This window comes from Globicephala melas, chromosome 12 (genome assembly GCF_963455315.2).
Source record: "Globicephala melas chromosome 12, mGloMel1.2, whole genome shotgun sequence".
Lineage (NCBI taxonomy): Eukaryota > Metazoa > Chordata > Mammalia > Artiodactyla > Delphinidae > Globicephala > Globicephala melas.
Window position 1 is genome coordinate 77255146 of NC_083325.1, and position 17665 is coordinate 77272810.

Sequence of the window (17665 nt, forward strand, 5' to 3'; positions counted from 1 at the left end):
TATATCAGTATTTGAGAAAGCTGCCGCAATTGGTTGCTATGTGTATATATATATATCATCTTCTTTTCACCAGGCTATGCCTCCTTTAAAGACATTTGTTTACTGCATGTACTCAAATAGAAGGCAGATGCCCATAACAAGGGAAAAATCCAGTAACAAAGGAAAATGTATTTTAGTCGCCATTCATATATGAAATTATTAGGCAAAATAATCAAAATGTGTACTTGACATTAGGTCTACTAATTTAATTATACATGAACACAAAATCACAGGTACAAAGTGATATATTTAACATTTAGAAATACTGCTTTGTTTCCATTTACATTTCATGAATTAATTTTTTTAACCTTTCTCATGTGTCTTCAGCGTTGGCATCTTTACGGTGATTAGAGCTGTATTTTGAGTAATTAGGAGAGTTGAGTGATGGATTTTTCCAGAGCTCTTGATCTTCTCTTTCATCTATATTATTTTAAATATAGCACTTTTAATAAATCATCTTTTGGGCTTCCCTGGTGGCGCAGTGGTTGAGAGTCCACCTGCCGATGCAGGGGACACGGCTTCGTGCCCCGGTCCGGGAAGATCCCCCATACCGTGGAGCGGCTGGGCCCGTGAGCCATGGCCGCTGAGCCTGCGCGTCTGGAGCCTGTGCTCTGCAACGGGAGAGGCCACAGCAGTGAGAGGCCCGCGTACTGCAAAAAAAAAAAAAAAAAAGCAGTTGATATTTCGTCTTAAAAGTAATGGTTAGCTGTTATTTGTTCTTGTTTGTATTTCTTCTCTTTATTTCTTTCTTTTGGGATTAGCCAAGTAATTTTTAGTGTTCCTTTTTAAAATTTCCTCTACTAGTTTGTTTAGCTACAATTTTTGTTTTTTTTGTTTCTTTTCCCAGTGGTTGCTGTGCGTTCCAATATGCATCTTTACCTTATAGTTTACTACTCTTTGCCTTTAAAGTGAACTTGGGATAGCTTCTTTACAATTATATTTTGTTCTCAAAATTATGAGGTTACACCTCCAGAAATGATGACCAAATAAGTCAGTGTTAAATTTCTTCACATCTTTTCCTCCTCCACCCCAATTCACCTTTTTTTAAAACCAGGTTTCCTCTGTCAGGTACCTCTGTAATATACAACACTTGCATTGTTTTAAGTCTTTTCAGGCTACCGTAGCTTCCCAGGAAACTGCCTTGTTTACCAAAATAAAGTTGAGCGCACCATAAGGTATGGAGACTTCATACAAGAACTTTAATTTGATAATGTGACTTCTCAATTTGGGAAACTCTTCACTTCTCTTCAGAAACATATGGATATGAACTTAATAACACTTGCCTCTTAAAGCAGCATAATCCTGTCCACTTATTGAGTTGTCAATTAGTTTATGCCTATGCTGATAATTTTTTAAAGCAATCTTTATAGATTATTTTGGTTTTATTTAAACAGGATGAATTAAACCTTGCTGATTCCGAAGTGGATAACCAAAAACGAGGGAAACGGCATTATGAAGAAAAGCAAAAAGAACACTTGGATACTTTAAATAAAAAGAAACGAGAATTAGATATGAAAGAAAAAGAACTAGAGGTTATCCATCATTTTTTTTAATGTTTTGTTTACACCCTTAGTCATGATTATTAAAGTGTGTTTTCCTAATGTCATGTTTTCCAAACATAGACATGTTGTCCGATGACTATCTGTTTTATATGAAGTAACAGCTGTTTCAGTGAATCAACAGAGGAAAAGACTGAGGGACTCTCAGAGTGTGGGGACTTCTTAGATCAACATGAAGAGGACTTTAGGCAGCACTGCCACAGCCCCATGTAGTGTCACTGAGTGATTTGGAAAATGGCACGCCCTCCACTGAAATAGTTCCTTAAATGCCCAGGTTGGCAAGTGCATACAGCTTTATGTCAGAAAAATGCTCCCCTGCCTCTGAGTAACTTGGGTGTGAGCTGGGTTGCAGTTCAGCTCCCACTTACTAGATAACGTTTGTTGACAACTGAAAGCAGCAGCCTTGTTTTTAGAGGAGAGTAAGTTGAGGGCAACGGTGGTTTAACCTAAAAGAGATGAATTCCAGCTTTGCTTTTACATGTCTTAGGAAAATGATTTAAACTCTGTAATTCATTTCCCTATTGTTTAAAACTTACTGTACTACAAATGTCGTGAATATAAATACTATGTTTGATATGTTACAAACACGAGGGTCTTTGTGTTTCAGTACTATTTGATGTTCAGAATCCATCCTAAAACACACAGAATGCTATGTCTGACCTCAGCACCCTGGGTGCCAAACCTTTCATAACTGCTACTTGAAATTTGTTTCACTAGGAAGTTATGGAGCTCTTACAAATTATTAAAGTGTGTACACCAATGCAATTTTCTCTTGAAGATTATGACAACTCTGGACCGTATTCTCAGTATAAAGCTTAGAACAATAATGATATTAAACGTAATTAAGATACATTTCTTAAACATAAGTTCAGAGTTCTATTTTGCATACTTTGGCACAAGTAGTACAGTGAATTGTTATATCAAAGAAGAGTTTTAAAGTTAAACATCTGTTATCTTAGGAGAAAATGTCACAAGCAAGACAAATCTGCCCAGAGCGGATAGAAGTAAAAAAATCTGCATCAATTCTAGACAAAGAAATTAATAGATTAAGACAAAAGATACAGGCAGAACATGCTAGTCATGGAGATCGAGAGGAAATAATGAGGTAAGTGATTGCTCGCTTTTCTACTTTATGATATTATCCATAGATACGTAATAGTGAGACAAAAAATAACATTTATATATCAATCTTAAATTTGGGTAAAGTGTTGCTATGGCATATAGTTATAGCTAAACTAGCCTTTCGTACATGTATTATTAATAATAAACATTTTTCCTTCGGAATTATTACAGAACTCATTACAGAATGACATTTTAACATAGTTGCCATTTTTATACCTGTAAGATTCATATAGACATGAGGATGTTCAGCTTCAGAAGTAATCAAAGAAATACAAAGCAAAACAATTAGAAGCCATTTTCATATAGATCAAGATGAAAAGAACACATATTTCATGTCAGTGAGATTTCAGTGAAATGGATATTTTTATATTACTTGTGAAAATGGAAGCTCTAGTTTAGTTAGAGCATGGGTTCTGAAGCAAGAGTAACTCAGTTTGAATTGCAATTCTGTTACCTACTAAACTGACTTTGGAAAGTTATCTAATTGCTCTGAACCTCAAATTTCTCATCTATAAAATGGGTATAATTATAGTACTTACCTTATAGAGTTGTTATGAAGATTAAATGAGATGACCCATAATAAACAACGTATAGGATACATAATATGTTAGATGTTATTGTTATTAGCCTTTCTGAAAAGTTTTAAGGTAGTTTATGTTAAACGCCTTTAAAAATTTCAATTTGGCCAAGTAATTTTGTTGTTATAATCCAAAATGAAAAAAACAATTTGTACTTGGATGTTTATTGCAGCATTAGTATTTTTTTTAGTTGAGATATGGTTGATTTACAATATTATATTTCAGGTGTACAACATGGTGATTCAGCATTTTTATAGATTGTAGTCCCTTTATAGTTATTATAAAATATTGGCTATATTCCCTGTGCTGTACAATATATTCCTGTAACTTATTTATTTTATACATAGTAGTTTGTATAACACTAAAAAATTAGAAATCTTGTATAACTGGATGATAATGATTGAATTACAGTAGAAAATTATAACTATTAAACTTTATGAAGAATTTTTCATATTAAAAAAGGCAGGGAACAGGAGTGATCTCAATTCTGATTTCACAAACTTTGGGGAAAAAGGGGAAGAAACAAAAATAGTAACAGAAGTTTTTCTTTAAAATAGGTAATACCTTACATGTTTTAAAAATATAATGTGAAAGGGCAGACAATGAATTTTTTCACTTTTATTTTATTAAATTATTAAATATGCTTTCAATGTTTCTGTATGCAAAGGCAAGATGATATGAGAATGTGTTTTCATCCTTGCAGATACAAAAAGTAGTACACTAAGCTGTTTTAGGGTGCTTTCTTTGATTTAATGCTATATTTTGTAGATCTTTCCATATCAGTACATAGGCATTTTCTCATTGTGTTTTTATGTTTCACAGTATTTAGTCATCTCCTACTGATGGATAGTTGAGTTTTAACTTGATTTTTTACTATTATAAATGGTGGTACACAACAAATAATTTTATACATGCATTATTTTGTATAAATTCGGGGTTTTTGTTTTTGTTTTTTTAATAGGATAAACCCCATTCTGGCAGAGTCCCCTTTCTAGGGATTGTACTTTTTTTTCACTCCTATCAGCAATGAGTGCTTGTTTCCCCACAGCCTAAACAATGTGTGATTATCGTAGATTCTTTTTGCTGATAGATATATTTCCTAAATATATATATACACACCTCAGTGTAATTTTAATTTGCATTTCACTTCTATTAAATGTGGTTAACATCTTTTCATGTCTTAAGGACCGTTTATTTATATTTCTTTTTCTGTGAATATTTTTGATGTGAGGAGTGTATTTTATCTTTTTCCAAACGGCTGTTTAGCCATTTGAAAAGTTATTGGTCCTCTAATTTTTTCCTTAAGAATGGCCATAGGAGTAATATTTTTTGTATTTTTGCAAGTTCAAAACTTTGTCTCTAGCTTTTGAGTTTGAAAGATAAGAGTTTAGCCTAATATAAAATCCTCGTTCTCCTGAGTATCTGTGTTTATGATGCTCATCTGTTAAGTTCTATAACTTATCCAGAATGTCAAATTCTGTGATCCTTTCCTTGGTATACACAGTGCTTTTTTTTTTAAATATATAGATTTAAGTCTTACTTCTTAAAAGTTTTCTGGTATTTTACTTTTAAGTATTTTCTGCTGTCTAGTGTTCTTTTTAGAGGTCTTCAGTTATACATATGTTGCATGTACTTTTTCTTCTCTAGTTATTTTGTCTAACCATTTTATGTGGGGTTTTTTCCTGTTTTGTTTGTTTTTCTCATTTCTCATCTGTCTGTTGATGTTTTCTGTGTTGTCTGTTTGTTCCTATGCGTCATCTCATTTGTCTCATGTCTTTGTTTTTTTTGCTTTTTGTCTACACTCCCTTGCCCCACCTTGGGTTCTGCAACTTCATGCTTCTCCTCCTCTTGTCTGTTTGTAACCTGTTGTTGTTTACCTGTCTGTTAGCTTTGAATTCCTTGATTTATCTTTTCCTTCAGTTCTTTCATTTCTGCTTTGAGGTGTTCCTTCCTGGTAGCACTTGTGTCTTGTTTTGTTTTCTTTTGTTTTAATTTATCGTGTTCAATTACGGTTTTAATCTGCTTTGTGACAACGTTGTAATAAGTTTTCTTTGTCTGTAGAGAGAGTTTTGCTGCTCTTTCCCAGCGCTTTTTTCCCCCCATAAATATCTTTGTATGTGTGCTTTGTTTGTGCTTTTTTTGTTATTCGTTTTTTAATTGGTTGGATTTTCTGGGACTGGACATTTGAAGGAGGATGGGACGGATCACTGAGAGCCTTGGCCAGGGTTCGCCCTTCATCCTTTGTCAGGATCTTTCTCTCCCTCTCTACAGCAATGAGCTGTTGCCTCCACAGTAGCACTCTGAGAAGCCGTGTCTTCCCGGCCTCTTTGACCTCGTCTTGTTCAGGCTGGGGCTAGGGGGATCCTAATGCCCAAGCTGTGTTCTTCTGTTCCTGCACTGGCATGTGTCACTAAGGGGAACATTACTTGCCTTCTGGTGCGATCCCTTCCTTGCTAGAAGATCTGTATTTGCTGGTATTCTCTTACGATCTGCCACTCTGGGCCCCACTTGGGCACTTTCTTCACTGACTTCCTCTGCCTTCTCTGGGGCTTGCACTGTGTTTCTGCCCCGCCCTGCTAACAGCTCTCCTCAGTCGGGGCAGCACGCTCGCATTCTGGCAGTGTATTTGTCTGGAGGTTTATGAAACCTGCTACTGCTGGGCCCTCTCAGCGCTCCCTGCACTCCCTGTTCTTCCTATTAAATATATTTGAGATTTTACTTTATGTTTCGTTGAAATAGGCAATATCAAGAAGCAAGAGAAACCTATCTTGATCTGGATAACAAAGTAAGGACTTTAAAAAGGTTTATTAAATTACTGGAAGAAATAATGACCCATAGATATAAAACGTATCAACAATTTAGAAGGTAAGTGTATTAAAAAATATTACCATATATTTTACATGTTTGTTTTTTCTTCGTTTTCACATTCTCGCTTATAAATAATAAAATTAAATTAAAAGCACTTGCATGATTTATTCAGAAAAGAAATGGTGGTAGTGCTTGGGATCCTGGATTTGAAGGGACTTTTATAGTGAGCTTTTTAAACTTAAACTGCATTAGATATGCTTTACTGGATAACTCATAGATGGCTGTTCAGTCTATGCTCAAATGGGTCATTTGGAAGCTCATTGGTTCTGTTAACAGACTGTTTCACTGTTGGACATTGCATGTTCTCAAGGCATACGCGTTTTGATGGGACATGTTAAGGCAGTTTCTCAGTTGATTACCATGATCTACTAGAATGGTGTAGCTCCAGGGATGCAGAATCTATGTTTTGTTTGCTGCTGTATCCCCAGTACCTACCGCTGTGCCTGAAATATAGTAGAAACTTGATATATATTGGTTGAATGAATGAATACAGGATCAGCAAAACTGGATGTCATTAAAATACCCAGAAATGTGCAGATTGACAGAGATAAGTTAACCTCAGCTAAAATCACAAGCAACAGAAATAAAGGACAGTTTACAGGGTAGGGTTGCCCTTTGATATACTTGGATCCAAGGCAGCCCTAGTCTTTCCACCTAACCTCTGTTTTCCCCATGACATTCCCTCAGTAACATGCGTTTTAACTACTTATACCAAAAACTATAATCTTAAGACTATAGAGTTTTTTTTTTTAATTTAGCTCTAGTACGTATGGGGAAATTCAAATAAAGCCGTAATGAGAAACGGGCTTTGCATGTTTGACCATATTCCTTAACTAAAATATAGCTTAGTTCTTGAAATGTGTATTTCAGTTTTATATGCATGTTATTAGGACTTAAAGAGTTTTTAATTTTATCCTTTTGAGGCTGCCTTGCAGTTTTGTTAGGTGGGACCAGAGCAGGCTTTGGTGAAGGACTGATTTTTTTCCTACCTGTGCAGCTGGGTTCTTCTGGGTCCTCTGTTGATATGTTGCGAGGTTATTCCACTCATGCCTTTGGGAATATGAACTATTCCTGGCTCTGGGTGACCTCGGGGGTTGTTTCTGGTTCTGTTGGGTGTTCCTCTCACCAGCCTCGGGCAGTATCCTCACACGGACACTGAGGAGGACGGTGCTCAGCCCGAGGCTCTCCCTCCCGCCTCTGTGGTCCTCTGGAGCTCTCTCTGTGCTGCTTCGTGAACCGGAGGTGCCTTGACCGCCCCAGACCCTTAAACAGGAAGACTTCTGGACTCTGCTTGGGTTTCCACTCCCCTTTTACTCTCAACATAAAAGTAACTTGGGGCGTTCACAGGGCTCAATTTGTTTGTTTCCCATCTTTCAGAGATTCTTTTGACTGGAACTGTCTGCGATGTCTGATGTCCAGAGTCCAAAAACTCTTGTTTCATAGACTTTGTCCAGTTTTCTAGTTGTTTCACGCAGAAGAGTAAATCTAATGCCTATTACTGTGTCTTTTCCAGAAGCAGTAGGGTTCGTTTTCATATTGTTATTCAGAAAATTTTAGAATATTTTCTGTAAAGGTATTGGTCTTATTTAGTTTTCTATCTTGATATGTTTCTTCACCACTGACATGTTTTATATTGTTTATCCAATCTTGGGAGGACAATAAAAATGGTCAAATTTTTTAAATTGTTTATCTCTTTACACTGGAGAACCTTGCCATTTTATGAGGACAGTCTCTTTTAGTCATCCCATGAGTGGAAGCAATTGAAGAATACGTATCAGTATTGAAAGAAAGAAAAGTTAACAGAAAATTCTGAAAACCAGCAAGCAATAGTTGTGGCAGCAAAAGAGAACTCAGACTATCAGTATTTTCGAATGTGGAGATTTAATACAGTTTAGGAAGGGAATTGGGAGGGAAAAGAATAAAACGATAGTTATTCCGAAGAAAGGAGCCTTAGACTCATTAAGGAGCAAAGACGTCAAGAAAAATAGCCAGTCACCTGTCACCTAGATCTTATTTTCTGAATACCATTCCGCAACAAAAGGAACCAAGGCTCCTTTGAGAAATGGCTGATGATACCGGAGCAGAGCAGGGAAGGTATAGATGAGCCTCTTGCTATGCCAGAAAGTAAGGAAGTGCCCCCCCAAAATGTGGAGTCATGATAAAAGGACATAGGCAGCTTGAAGGGGCTCCACTGGCAAAAGCTGGGACAAGTTGAAGACCAGAATAAATAAGAACAGTAATGGATGACAACCCAGTGAATAAAATAAGAATCTGTGACTGCGTCCTTATAAACAGAAAGGTGGTAAGTAAATAAATGAGGAAGAAGGGAAAGCTCTTCCTTACAGCAGAATGCCATATGACAAATAAGTGAAGTTCACGTTGTGCTAGACAGTGCGTAAGGTATTACAGGTACAACATGATTAAGAGATTGCCTTTGCCCTTTTTGCTACTGTAAAGTTAGGAGGAGACAGGCAAATGAATAGGCAGTTTCCCATTATCTTAACACTACTAGAGTTTAATCCTCTCAAGGACAAGATTCATGTCTTCTGTATTAGGGTGATATATAAATTAGTTGAATGATTGATACATTCATATGGACTGACTGTAATATAATGGGTTTCATTATATGTGGGATGACATCTTTATTCATTTTATAGATGTTTGTTTATTATAAAAGGAAATGAAGTGGTAAAAATGTGGAGACATGAACGAAATATAAAGACACAGGCAAAAATCATCTAAAATTTTACCTGTTAAATGGGCACCAGTGTTAACATCTTGGCATACTTTCATCTGGCCTTACATGCTGGTGTGAAGATCATGCTGAATATACAGTTCTGTATCTCTGTAATCTTTTTAATATGCCCAATTTCTTTTTTCAAGGTGTTTGACTTTACGATGCAAATTGTACTTTGACAACTTACTATCTCAGCGGGCCTATTGTGGAAAAATGAATTTTGACCACAAGAATGAAACTCTTACTATATCTGTAAGTATCTTAACTCTTTGCGTGTTAGTCATTAAGAGAATTAGCTGCTTCATTTCTTTTGATGATATTTTGATCTGTTGTCATTGGAAAACAAAATAACTTACTTTGAAGTTAAAGATAGTCTTTGCCAAAGTGTTGAAAATTAAATTGATTTTACTGACTAAAGCCATTACTTTAGCTTTTTATTTTTTCCCCCAGACAGCCACATTATTTTCTTATGGTGATAATTAGGAATTTTATTTTCAGTGATAAATATTTACCTTCTCTTTAAACTCCACTGGTTCCTTTTTAAAATTCATGTAGCATTTTAAATTACGTGGGACATTATAGAAAGTGTATTCTCTGGCCCCACTATAGGAAGCCAGAAGAGAATTACTCAAAGAATGTTCGACCCCATGTAATTGTCTTTGTGCTACTTATTTTGGAAGGTATCCCTAGATCTAGCCTCTTTTGTATAAAGGAAGCCACCACTTTCAAATTATGGAGTCTGTGTGTCTGGATTCTATCACAGTCACATGCATTAAAGGAGGAGTGTGGGATATAGCATTAAAAATAGTGTAGTCAGGGGCTTCCCTGGTGGCACAGTGGTTGAGAGTCCACCTGCTAATGCAGGGGACACGGGTTCATGCCCCGGTCTGGGAGGATCCCACATGCCGCGGAGCAGCTGGGCCCGTGAGCCATGGCCGCTGAGCCTGCGTATCTTGAGCCTGTGCTCCGCAACGGGAGAGGCCACAACAGTGAGGGGCCTGCGTACCGCAAGAAAAAAAAGTGAGTCAGGAGGTCAAAAGCAGCTACTCACTCTAAATAATTGGGTCAAACTTTTCAAATATTTGCATACTATTCTTAGTTGCCATAAATTTTATACTTCCATTTTAATACTTAGAATAAGTAATAATTTGCCATACAGATATGCAACTAAGAACCCATCTAAAAATTTTTAAGAATAATAATAATTGAGAAAAAGAATGACAATACATTTAAAAATGGTTAAAAGTCATTAATTCGCCAAGTGGTGAATAAGCACATGAAAAAGTGCTCAGTATCGCTAGTCATCAGAGAAATACAAGTTTATACCATAATAAGTTACTATCCCACTTCTATTATTGTGACTAAAATGAACAAGATTGATAATACCTTGTGTGGGTGAGGTTGTGGACTTAGAACGCTTATACCTTGCTAGTGGGAGTATAATTTGGTAGAACTAATTTAGAAACCTGTCTTGCAGGGTCTATTAAAGCAATTCCACTTTTCAGAACTCTTCAAAAACCAGTAAAATTTATCTACAGTAATTAAAGTCAAAATAGTGGTTACCTTTTAGGGGTTGGTAGTTGACAGGAGAGGACACAGGGAATCTGCTGAGATGCTAGAAATGTCCTGTCTTGATCTGAGTAGTGGTTACCCAGGTGTGTGTGTATATGTGTACGTATATGTCAGAATTATTTGAGCTAAACACTTAAGCTTTGTGTTCTTTACTGTATATAAGTTATACTCTAGTAAAAATTATACTCTAGTAAAAGAAAATATTAGGTGTTTGGATAATTTATCCCCAGAGCCATAGCTGTTCAAGACAACTGAAACTAGATTTTCTGACATTATCATCCCTGTTATTCAACAGAATATTATTGCTTTAAGAATCTTCAAGTTTTCTAGTCTTCATTTTACAAATAAGAAAACTGAGGCAGAAGTCCCATGATAGGTTTACTAATAGGCCAGGGATAAAATTTAGATCTCTGTAATTTATCTGGGGCTTAATTCATTAGAATGATACAAGATGCAGTTTAGGAGCAAAAGACTGCATCCTGTTTCTTAGTTCTTACTGTTCTGGTGTGTGTGTGTGTGTGTGTGTGTGTGTGTGTGTTTGGTTTTGCTTGGCTTTTTACTGCTTATGTTAATGTTGCTTTTGTGTTTGGATTTTCATAGAGAATTCAGACTTCAGATGATAAATATAAAATTTCAGTGTATGTTTAAATTCCGAATTTTTTATAATCCTTAGAAGATTAAAATACAAGTGAATGCTCACTTGAGAACCAAATAATTTTTCAAATAGTGTTTTGGAAAATACGTGAAGCTGTATATCTGTTAAAACACATATGATAAAACTGGTTGGTGCTCTGTTTTTTCAACTTGAGTGCATATATGTATATCTGGAATTCTCTTAAAATGAAATCGAGTTCCTTCAAACGTTACATATAATGTCTTCTTAGGAAATTATATGAAAATGTTATCTCACTAATTACTTTTATATTGTTCCCATGAACACTTACTAAGAGAAACTTTTAAAAGAGAGTTATGTATTTCAATTGATTGCTGCTGTTACTCTTTGGCCAGTGTGAGCCTCTTTAAGTTGGTCCTGTGTCCTTTTGACATTCAGTAATTACTTTGAAAGCAGTTTAACCACTAGATGTCACTAGAATTCAAGTAACAAAGGATTAACCTGGCACTTAAAATGTTTGACAAAAAGAAATAAAACAATCCCATTTACAATAGCATCAAAAACAATAAAATACATAGGAAATTTAACCAAGGAAGTGAAAGATCTATACACTGAAAACTATTAAGACATTGATGAAAGAAATTGAAGAAAACACAAATAAATGGAAAGATAACCCTTGTACATGAATCAGAAGAATTAATATTGTTAAAATGTCCATACTATCCAAAGCTATCTATAGATTCAGTGCAATCGCTATCGAGATTCCAAAGGCATTGTTCACAAAAAGAAAAAACAATCCTAAAATTTGTATGGAACCACAAAAGACCCCTAATAGCTAAAGCAATCTTGAGAAAAAAGAACAAGCTGGAGGCATCACATTTCCTGATTTGAAGCTATGTTGCAAAGCTATAGAAATCAAAACAGTATGCTATTGGCATAAAAATAGACACATAGACCAATGGAACAGAATAGAGAGCCCAGAAATAAACCCAGGCATATCTGGCCAACTAATATTTGACAAAGGAGCCAAGAATATACAATGGGGAAAGGACAGTCTCTGATAAATCGTGTTGGGAAAACTGGATATCTACATGCAAAAAATGAAACTGGACTAACGTTGGTACTTTTATTATTAAGCCTTTGGACTTTCAGTATGTTAGATCTGGTTATGACGAGAAACTGTTTTCAGTTTGATTCTCTCACAATAAAACAGAAACCACCGTTACACAGCTCACTGTTTTACTCTAAAATATTTTGAATAGAATAGTTGTCGTTTCTAAGTCACTAAATGATTTTTTTTAATCTTCTTTTTTACTATAAACTCATCCTTTCTAATGGTAGCCAATCTTTTTTGTAAAGAAATTAATCTGTTTTTTTCCTATACTTTGTTTTTTGTCAACTCATTCAAGGTTCAGCCTGGAGAGGGAAACAAAGCCGCTTTCAATGACATGAGGGCCTTATCTGGCGGTGAACGTTCTTTTTCCACAGTTTGCTTCATTCTTTCTCTGTGGTCCATTGCTGAATCTCCTTTCAGATGCCTGGATGAGTTTGATGTCTACATGGTAGTGTTGACTTTTAAATTCTCTAATTTTTTGGTTGTTTGAAATGTATATTTTGACAGGAAGCAATTCATTCTTTAGTTTTACCCATAACAGAAAAGATCCTGCTCTGATAGTTTTGTCTGTGATAAGTGATAAGAGAAGAACCAAAGAATTCCAGTTCTCTCCCTTGCTAACATACCACACTGGCAGGGACCCTGTCCTGGATTTGCAGCCTTTTCCCCAGTTTGCTTCCATCTTCCATTTTTACACATAATTATAAGCAGTTCCCCACATTTGCTTTCCCTGACTCTCGCCACTGTTCTCTCCCTTCCTGCACAGCCACACTTTTCAAAACAGCAGTGTGTGTAACAGGAGGGAGCGAGGACACTGGACTTCGAAGTTAAAAAACCGAAGATTGAGACCTACCTCTGTCACCAGTTCCCCAGCTGACTTTGGGCAAGATATCTATCCTCTTTGGGCCTCAGTTTCTTCATCTGTAGAATAGATTATTAACCTTTCCTACCTTGTAGGGTGAGGTCCTGTCTGTAATGTGCTCACTATCGTGCGGGCGCACAATAGTGCCTCCCAAATCAGCTGTGAAGCATTCTCCTTACTGCTTCATGCCTCCTTCTTTACTAAATCTACCGTAATCTGGGTTTAGACGACAATATACTCCAGCAAAGCTTGTTTAGCAAAATATAAGAACTTTAATTCGGTGAAGTATGTGGCACCACAGACTGACCTTCCATCTCTTAAACTGTGTCTTCTTACCTCCTCTTCGTTCTCCGTGCGCCAGTCTGCCTCCCCTAATTCGGGTGCCCTTAAATGTTTGAGGTCTTCTTTGTTTTTCATAGTGGTGTTAATTTTCCTGGATATCATGTTCTACCTACCCCCAGCCCACACACACACAGACACACACAGTCCCACAGGCTGCTGTCTACGTTTGGATCCCTCCCAAAGCTAAGCATCTCATTCTGACATCTCTCTTGTTCTCTGGACCCGTGTGCTCGACTACCTGTGAGACCTCATCTAGTGAACAACCCACATCTCAAACTCAGCGTGTCTGAGTCTGAATTTTTCTCCTCCAAGCCTTCCTTTTCCTGAATTCTTTTCCTTGATTAGTTGCAAATTGCCATTTCCAACCCAACACCTAACTGCAAAACCAGTGATTTATCTGTGATTCTTCTTTCCTCGTTACGCATGAAGTCTGACCCCTGTCTCTTCTCTTTTCAAGTATCTCCCTGGTCCCCGCCCTCTGCTCCTTCCTGTTACCTCTCCTGTCCTCGCCTCTCGCGTGTTGTCATCACTTCCTGTCCACACTCTCAGACTTTAATCCTGCCCCTTCGCAGTTCCTCCTTCACTGTCTTGCCAGGTTTATAGTTCTAAAATAAATCTAATTGTAGTCACTCACTTGCTTGAAAATCTTTGGTTTAATTCCAAAGGGTGACTTTGAAACCCTTCATGATACGGTAGCCGCTGACTTTTTCAGCTGGACAGAGCTGTTTGTGATTTTCCAGACTCTCCGCCTCTGCCTGTTGTGCTCTTCTTCGTTGTATGTCGCACTCCGACTCATCTTTCAGGACTCGGTTCAGATGTCCCCTTTATGTAGCCTCCATGACCACCACCCTGCCAGGCAGGATTAGGGACTTCTCAGAGCTCCCTTAGCACCACCTGACATCCACTCGTGCAGTTATATCATTTTTATATTTTATAGTGTCTAATATTATATATCATACACATTTTATTATTATATATATTATATTTATATATTTTGCATTCTATTGCAATCCCCTATTTTCATGTCTGAATCACCCACCAAATTTTCAATTTTGAAGTTGTCAACTCTGTCTTAATCATATTTCTAACTCCTAATGCCTAGCCCATAATTAGGATTTAGAAAATGCTTATTTACGAATCAGAATTCATATTTGTAAGTGCTATATAATCCTTCAGTGTTTTTTTTTTTCTATGCTGTAACTGCTGAAGATTAGTTAGAAATTCCTCTGAGATTTGGCTTCAAAGCTGATTCACAAATCGTAGAAGATGATTGCTCTTTCCATATAATATTTTTGTCCAAAATGCTATTATGTAGACTTATCACCCATCTTATAAGTCAAATTTAATTCTGAACAATTTCTTTCTCTTTCAGAAACTTACAGGTTCTTAGTCAGAATGACATTTTGCCTCATTGAAATTATTCAGAAAAATGTACCCAAGTTCCGAGAACCAGTCCAGTGGAAATGAATAAATATTTCTTGGTACACTGGGCAGCTTTGCTATTAAATGATGGGCTTCCCCAAGGCATTGTTTTGAAAGGACAGTTTTCACTTTGGGCAAGCTCCGGTCACTCCTGTTAACGTTAAGTTAGATGACTTTAGGGATATGCCTGATGGAAGAATTTATAGAGTAAGAGCCACTGAACAGTGTAGCTGGGGTGCAGGGCCCCTGTCTGTCTCCAGAGCCCAGGTTCTAAACCGCCACGCCATACGGTACAGCCACACGCGGTTTCATTTGTCTGTGTTTTCAAATTTCAGGAGTTTTCAAGGGAGGAGTGAGGTACTTGGATTTTTGTTTTTTCTGTTATTTAACTCAGAAAATGGAAGCACACAGTTTAATTCCTGTAGTCAAAACCTGTTATAACCAAGCATTTTTTCCCTATACATGGATGTGCTGTTTAACTTATTTTAAAGATTCAGTTGAGAAATTAGTCTGTAAATTCAAATTGACTCACATTGTACAAATTGTAGAAGGTGATGGGACAGAGTTTTTAGAACACCTTAATCATTGAGGGAAAACTTGAGAGACTTAGTAAGTTTGAATCTGGTCACCTTTGATCCTGTTCTCCTGAGTAATTGAATATTACTGTAGAAATTAGATTCACTCTGCAACATCTAGTTGTATCTTTTGACTATTTTCTGATTATTTTAATTGTTAAGTATATTTGAGGCAAGGGGCTATACTCTGACTATAGGAATTCCTGGAAGATACATGTTATTCAGTTATTTTCCCCTAATAATTTTAGATACTATCTTTCACAGTATGTATGAATTGCTTGGCATCATAGATAAGATAATGGATGATCCTTGGATAAAAATCCAGGGGTTCATAACAACCAGTAGAATGCTCCTTTCACAGGAACATGATTGACACAGCAGCAACTCTGACTTCTGCCTCTGTTCTCCAGGATATGGTTAACCGGAGAATTGCGATGGATATGATACTCAAGATGGCAGATTCCCAGCGCTTCAGACAGTTCATCCTGCTTACCCCTCAAAGCATGAGGTAACTTTTTAAAACTCTTCTATGAATTTTTATATATATATATATATATATATATATATATATATATATATATCAAGTATATAAAAAGGGGTGAGAAATCTTTTATATTCTCAATTTTAAAATGCAAATGGCCAGTCAAAAGAAAAATTAACCCCTAATCTAGTTCCAGAGATCGAATGTAGTTTTCCCGTGTTAGATATTTAAAATTTTGTCTGTGTTATCTCCCATTAACAGAGGCAATTTAACTGAATATGATTATTGACTTGTTAATATTTCTATTTTGAATCTGCTCTTCTGTGGTTATCATGACCCAACTAATGTAAAGTAATTTTAGTAATTCTGCTTCGACTGGAGAAGCGATTCATGATTTCCCTAGTCTTGATTCTTTTCCTGTTAACTGAAAAGTAGCCGTCTTCCTAAATGGAGAACGCTGCTCTGCTGTCAGTCAGCATTTATTAGGTACCTCCATAGCGTCAGGCTCTGTGTCACTTAAAAGTTGATATTCTTTCTCTAAAGTGGTCCCTCGATCGTATGGGTACTCAAGTTTATGACTGGAAATATTCAGGTGACTCCTTCCTGACTAGACAAGAAGAATAAGAGTTAGAGATAGTTGATACATAAATCTCCTTCATTTCCTTTTTCTTCCAAACTGAAAACCCATGGCATTTAGCAGGAAGTTAATTTTTAAAAGTGAAAATTTATTTCCCTATTGCAAGTTATATTTCTCCTAGAATTCCAGATATCAGACATACCCCCCCCCCATTAGCATCCATTTAGACTTACATTTTCATGAGGTAGTATTAGAATTTTTTTTTTATGAAAAAATCTTCTTGGAAGTTGGAATCATTAATTTTGCCTCCTCTAGTTCACTTCCACCAAGTAAACTGATTAGAATTCTTCGAATGTCTGACCCTGAAAGAGGACAAACTACGTTGCCTTTCCGACCTGTGTCTCAAGGAGAGGAAGAAGACCGGGGTTGATTTACTGTGGCTGACTGTGCCACACCCTCATGTTGAAAGACGTGTAAGGGGAGACGCCCGGGACTATGGGAAATAAAATGAAACTGAAGACATTCTGCGGCGGAGACTCACTCATGTATCTGACACGATAAGCCTAGAAGACCGGCCACAGCCCGCAATTTAAAATTATAATTACTTTGCTTTGAGAAAGTCAACTTCATAGTACTGGTTTTAAATCTTTTTAAGTTTGCTTGTTTTTCATTTTAACCATCTACTTTTATAGATTCTTTTTCAGAAGTTTAAAATTTTGTACATATGTACATGTACATATCTGTTTAGTTTGGGTTCATTTCTATAGTATTTTGTAAGAATTAAAATAAAGATTTGATCACCCGGTTATACTTAGTTTTGCTTTTCCAGAATATTACATTATTCTCATTGCAGGGCGTGGGGCAGCGCCCAGGCAGGCTGTGAACAGGGACCAGTCTACAATAGATTCATTGTCTGTTTTGTGCTTATTAATGAGGAGGGACCTACACAGGACCGTAGGAACTTTGGTCACAATCCCTGCACAGGTCATTTTTAACCCTAGAGATACAATTGCAGGTTGGGACGGTAGTTTTAATTATTGTGTTTCATCACATTTAAGATGCTCTCTGTTAAGGCACGTTCTCGGAGCTTTACTAAAGCACTGCCAGTCCTGACACGGTGCCTTTCTCTGAGTCCCTTAACCATCATCCACCCTACTAAGTGTCCAGCCTGTGTCGGAACTGGGTTATGACCCACTGGTGCGTC

General features: G+C 36.7%; 1 protein-coding gene across 1 annotated transcript in view; it reads left to right on the plus strand.

Annotated features, from left to right (window-relative positions):
* Positions 1–17267, plus strand: part of SMC6 (structural maintenance of chromosomes 6) — a 72004-nt gene extending 54737 nt beyond the window's left edge. Inside the window, exons 21-27 of the mRNA XM_030858350.3 lie at positions 1434–1571; positions 2558–2703; positions 6038–6163; positions 9050–9155; positions 12498–12650; positions 15814–15911; positions 16777–17267. Coding sequence (XP_030714210.1) covers positions 1434–1571; positions 2558–2703; positions 6038–6163; positions 9050–9155; positions 12498–12650; positions 15814–15911; positions 16777–16891 — 882 coding nt within the window. The 3' untranslated portion in view covers positions 16892–17267. The remainder of the gene's footprint in view (positions 1–1433; positions 1572–2557; positions 2704–6037; positions 6164–9049; positions 9156–12497; positions 12651–15813; positions 15912–16776) is intronic.
* Positions 17268–17665: the final 398 nt, after the last annotated feature.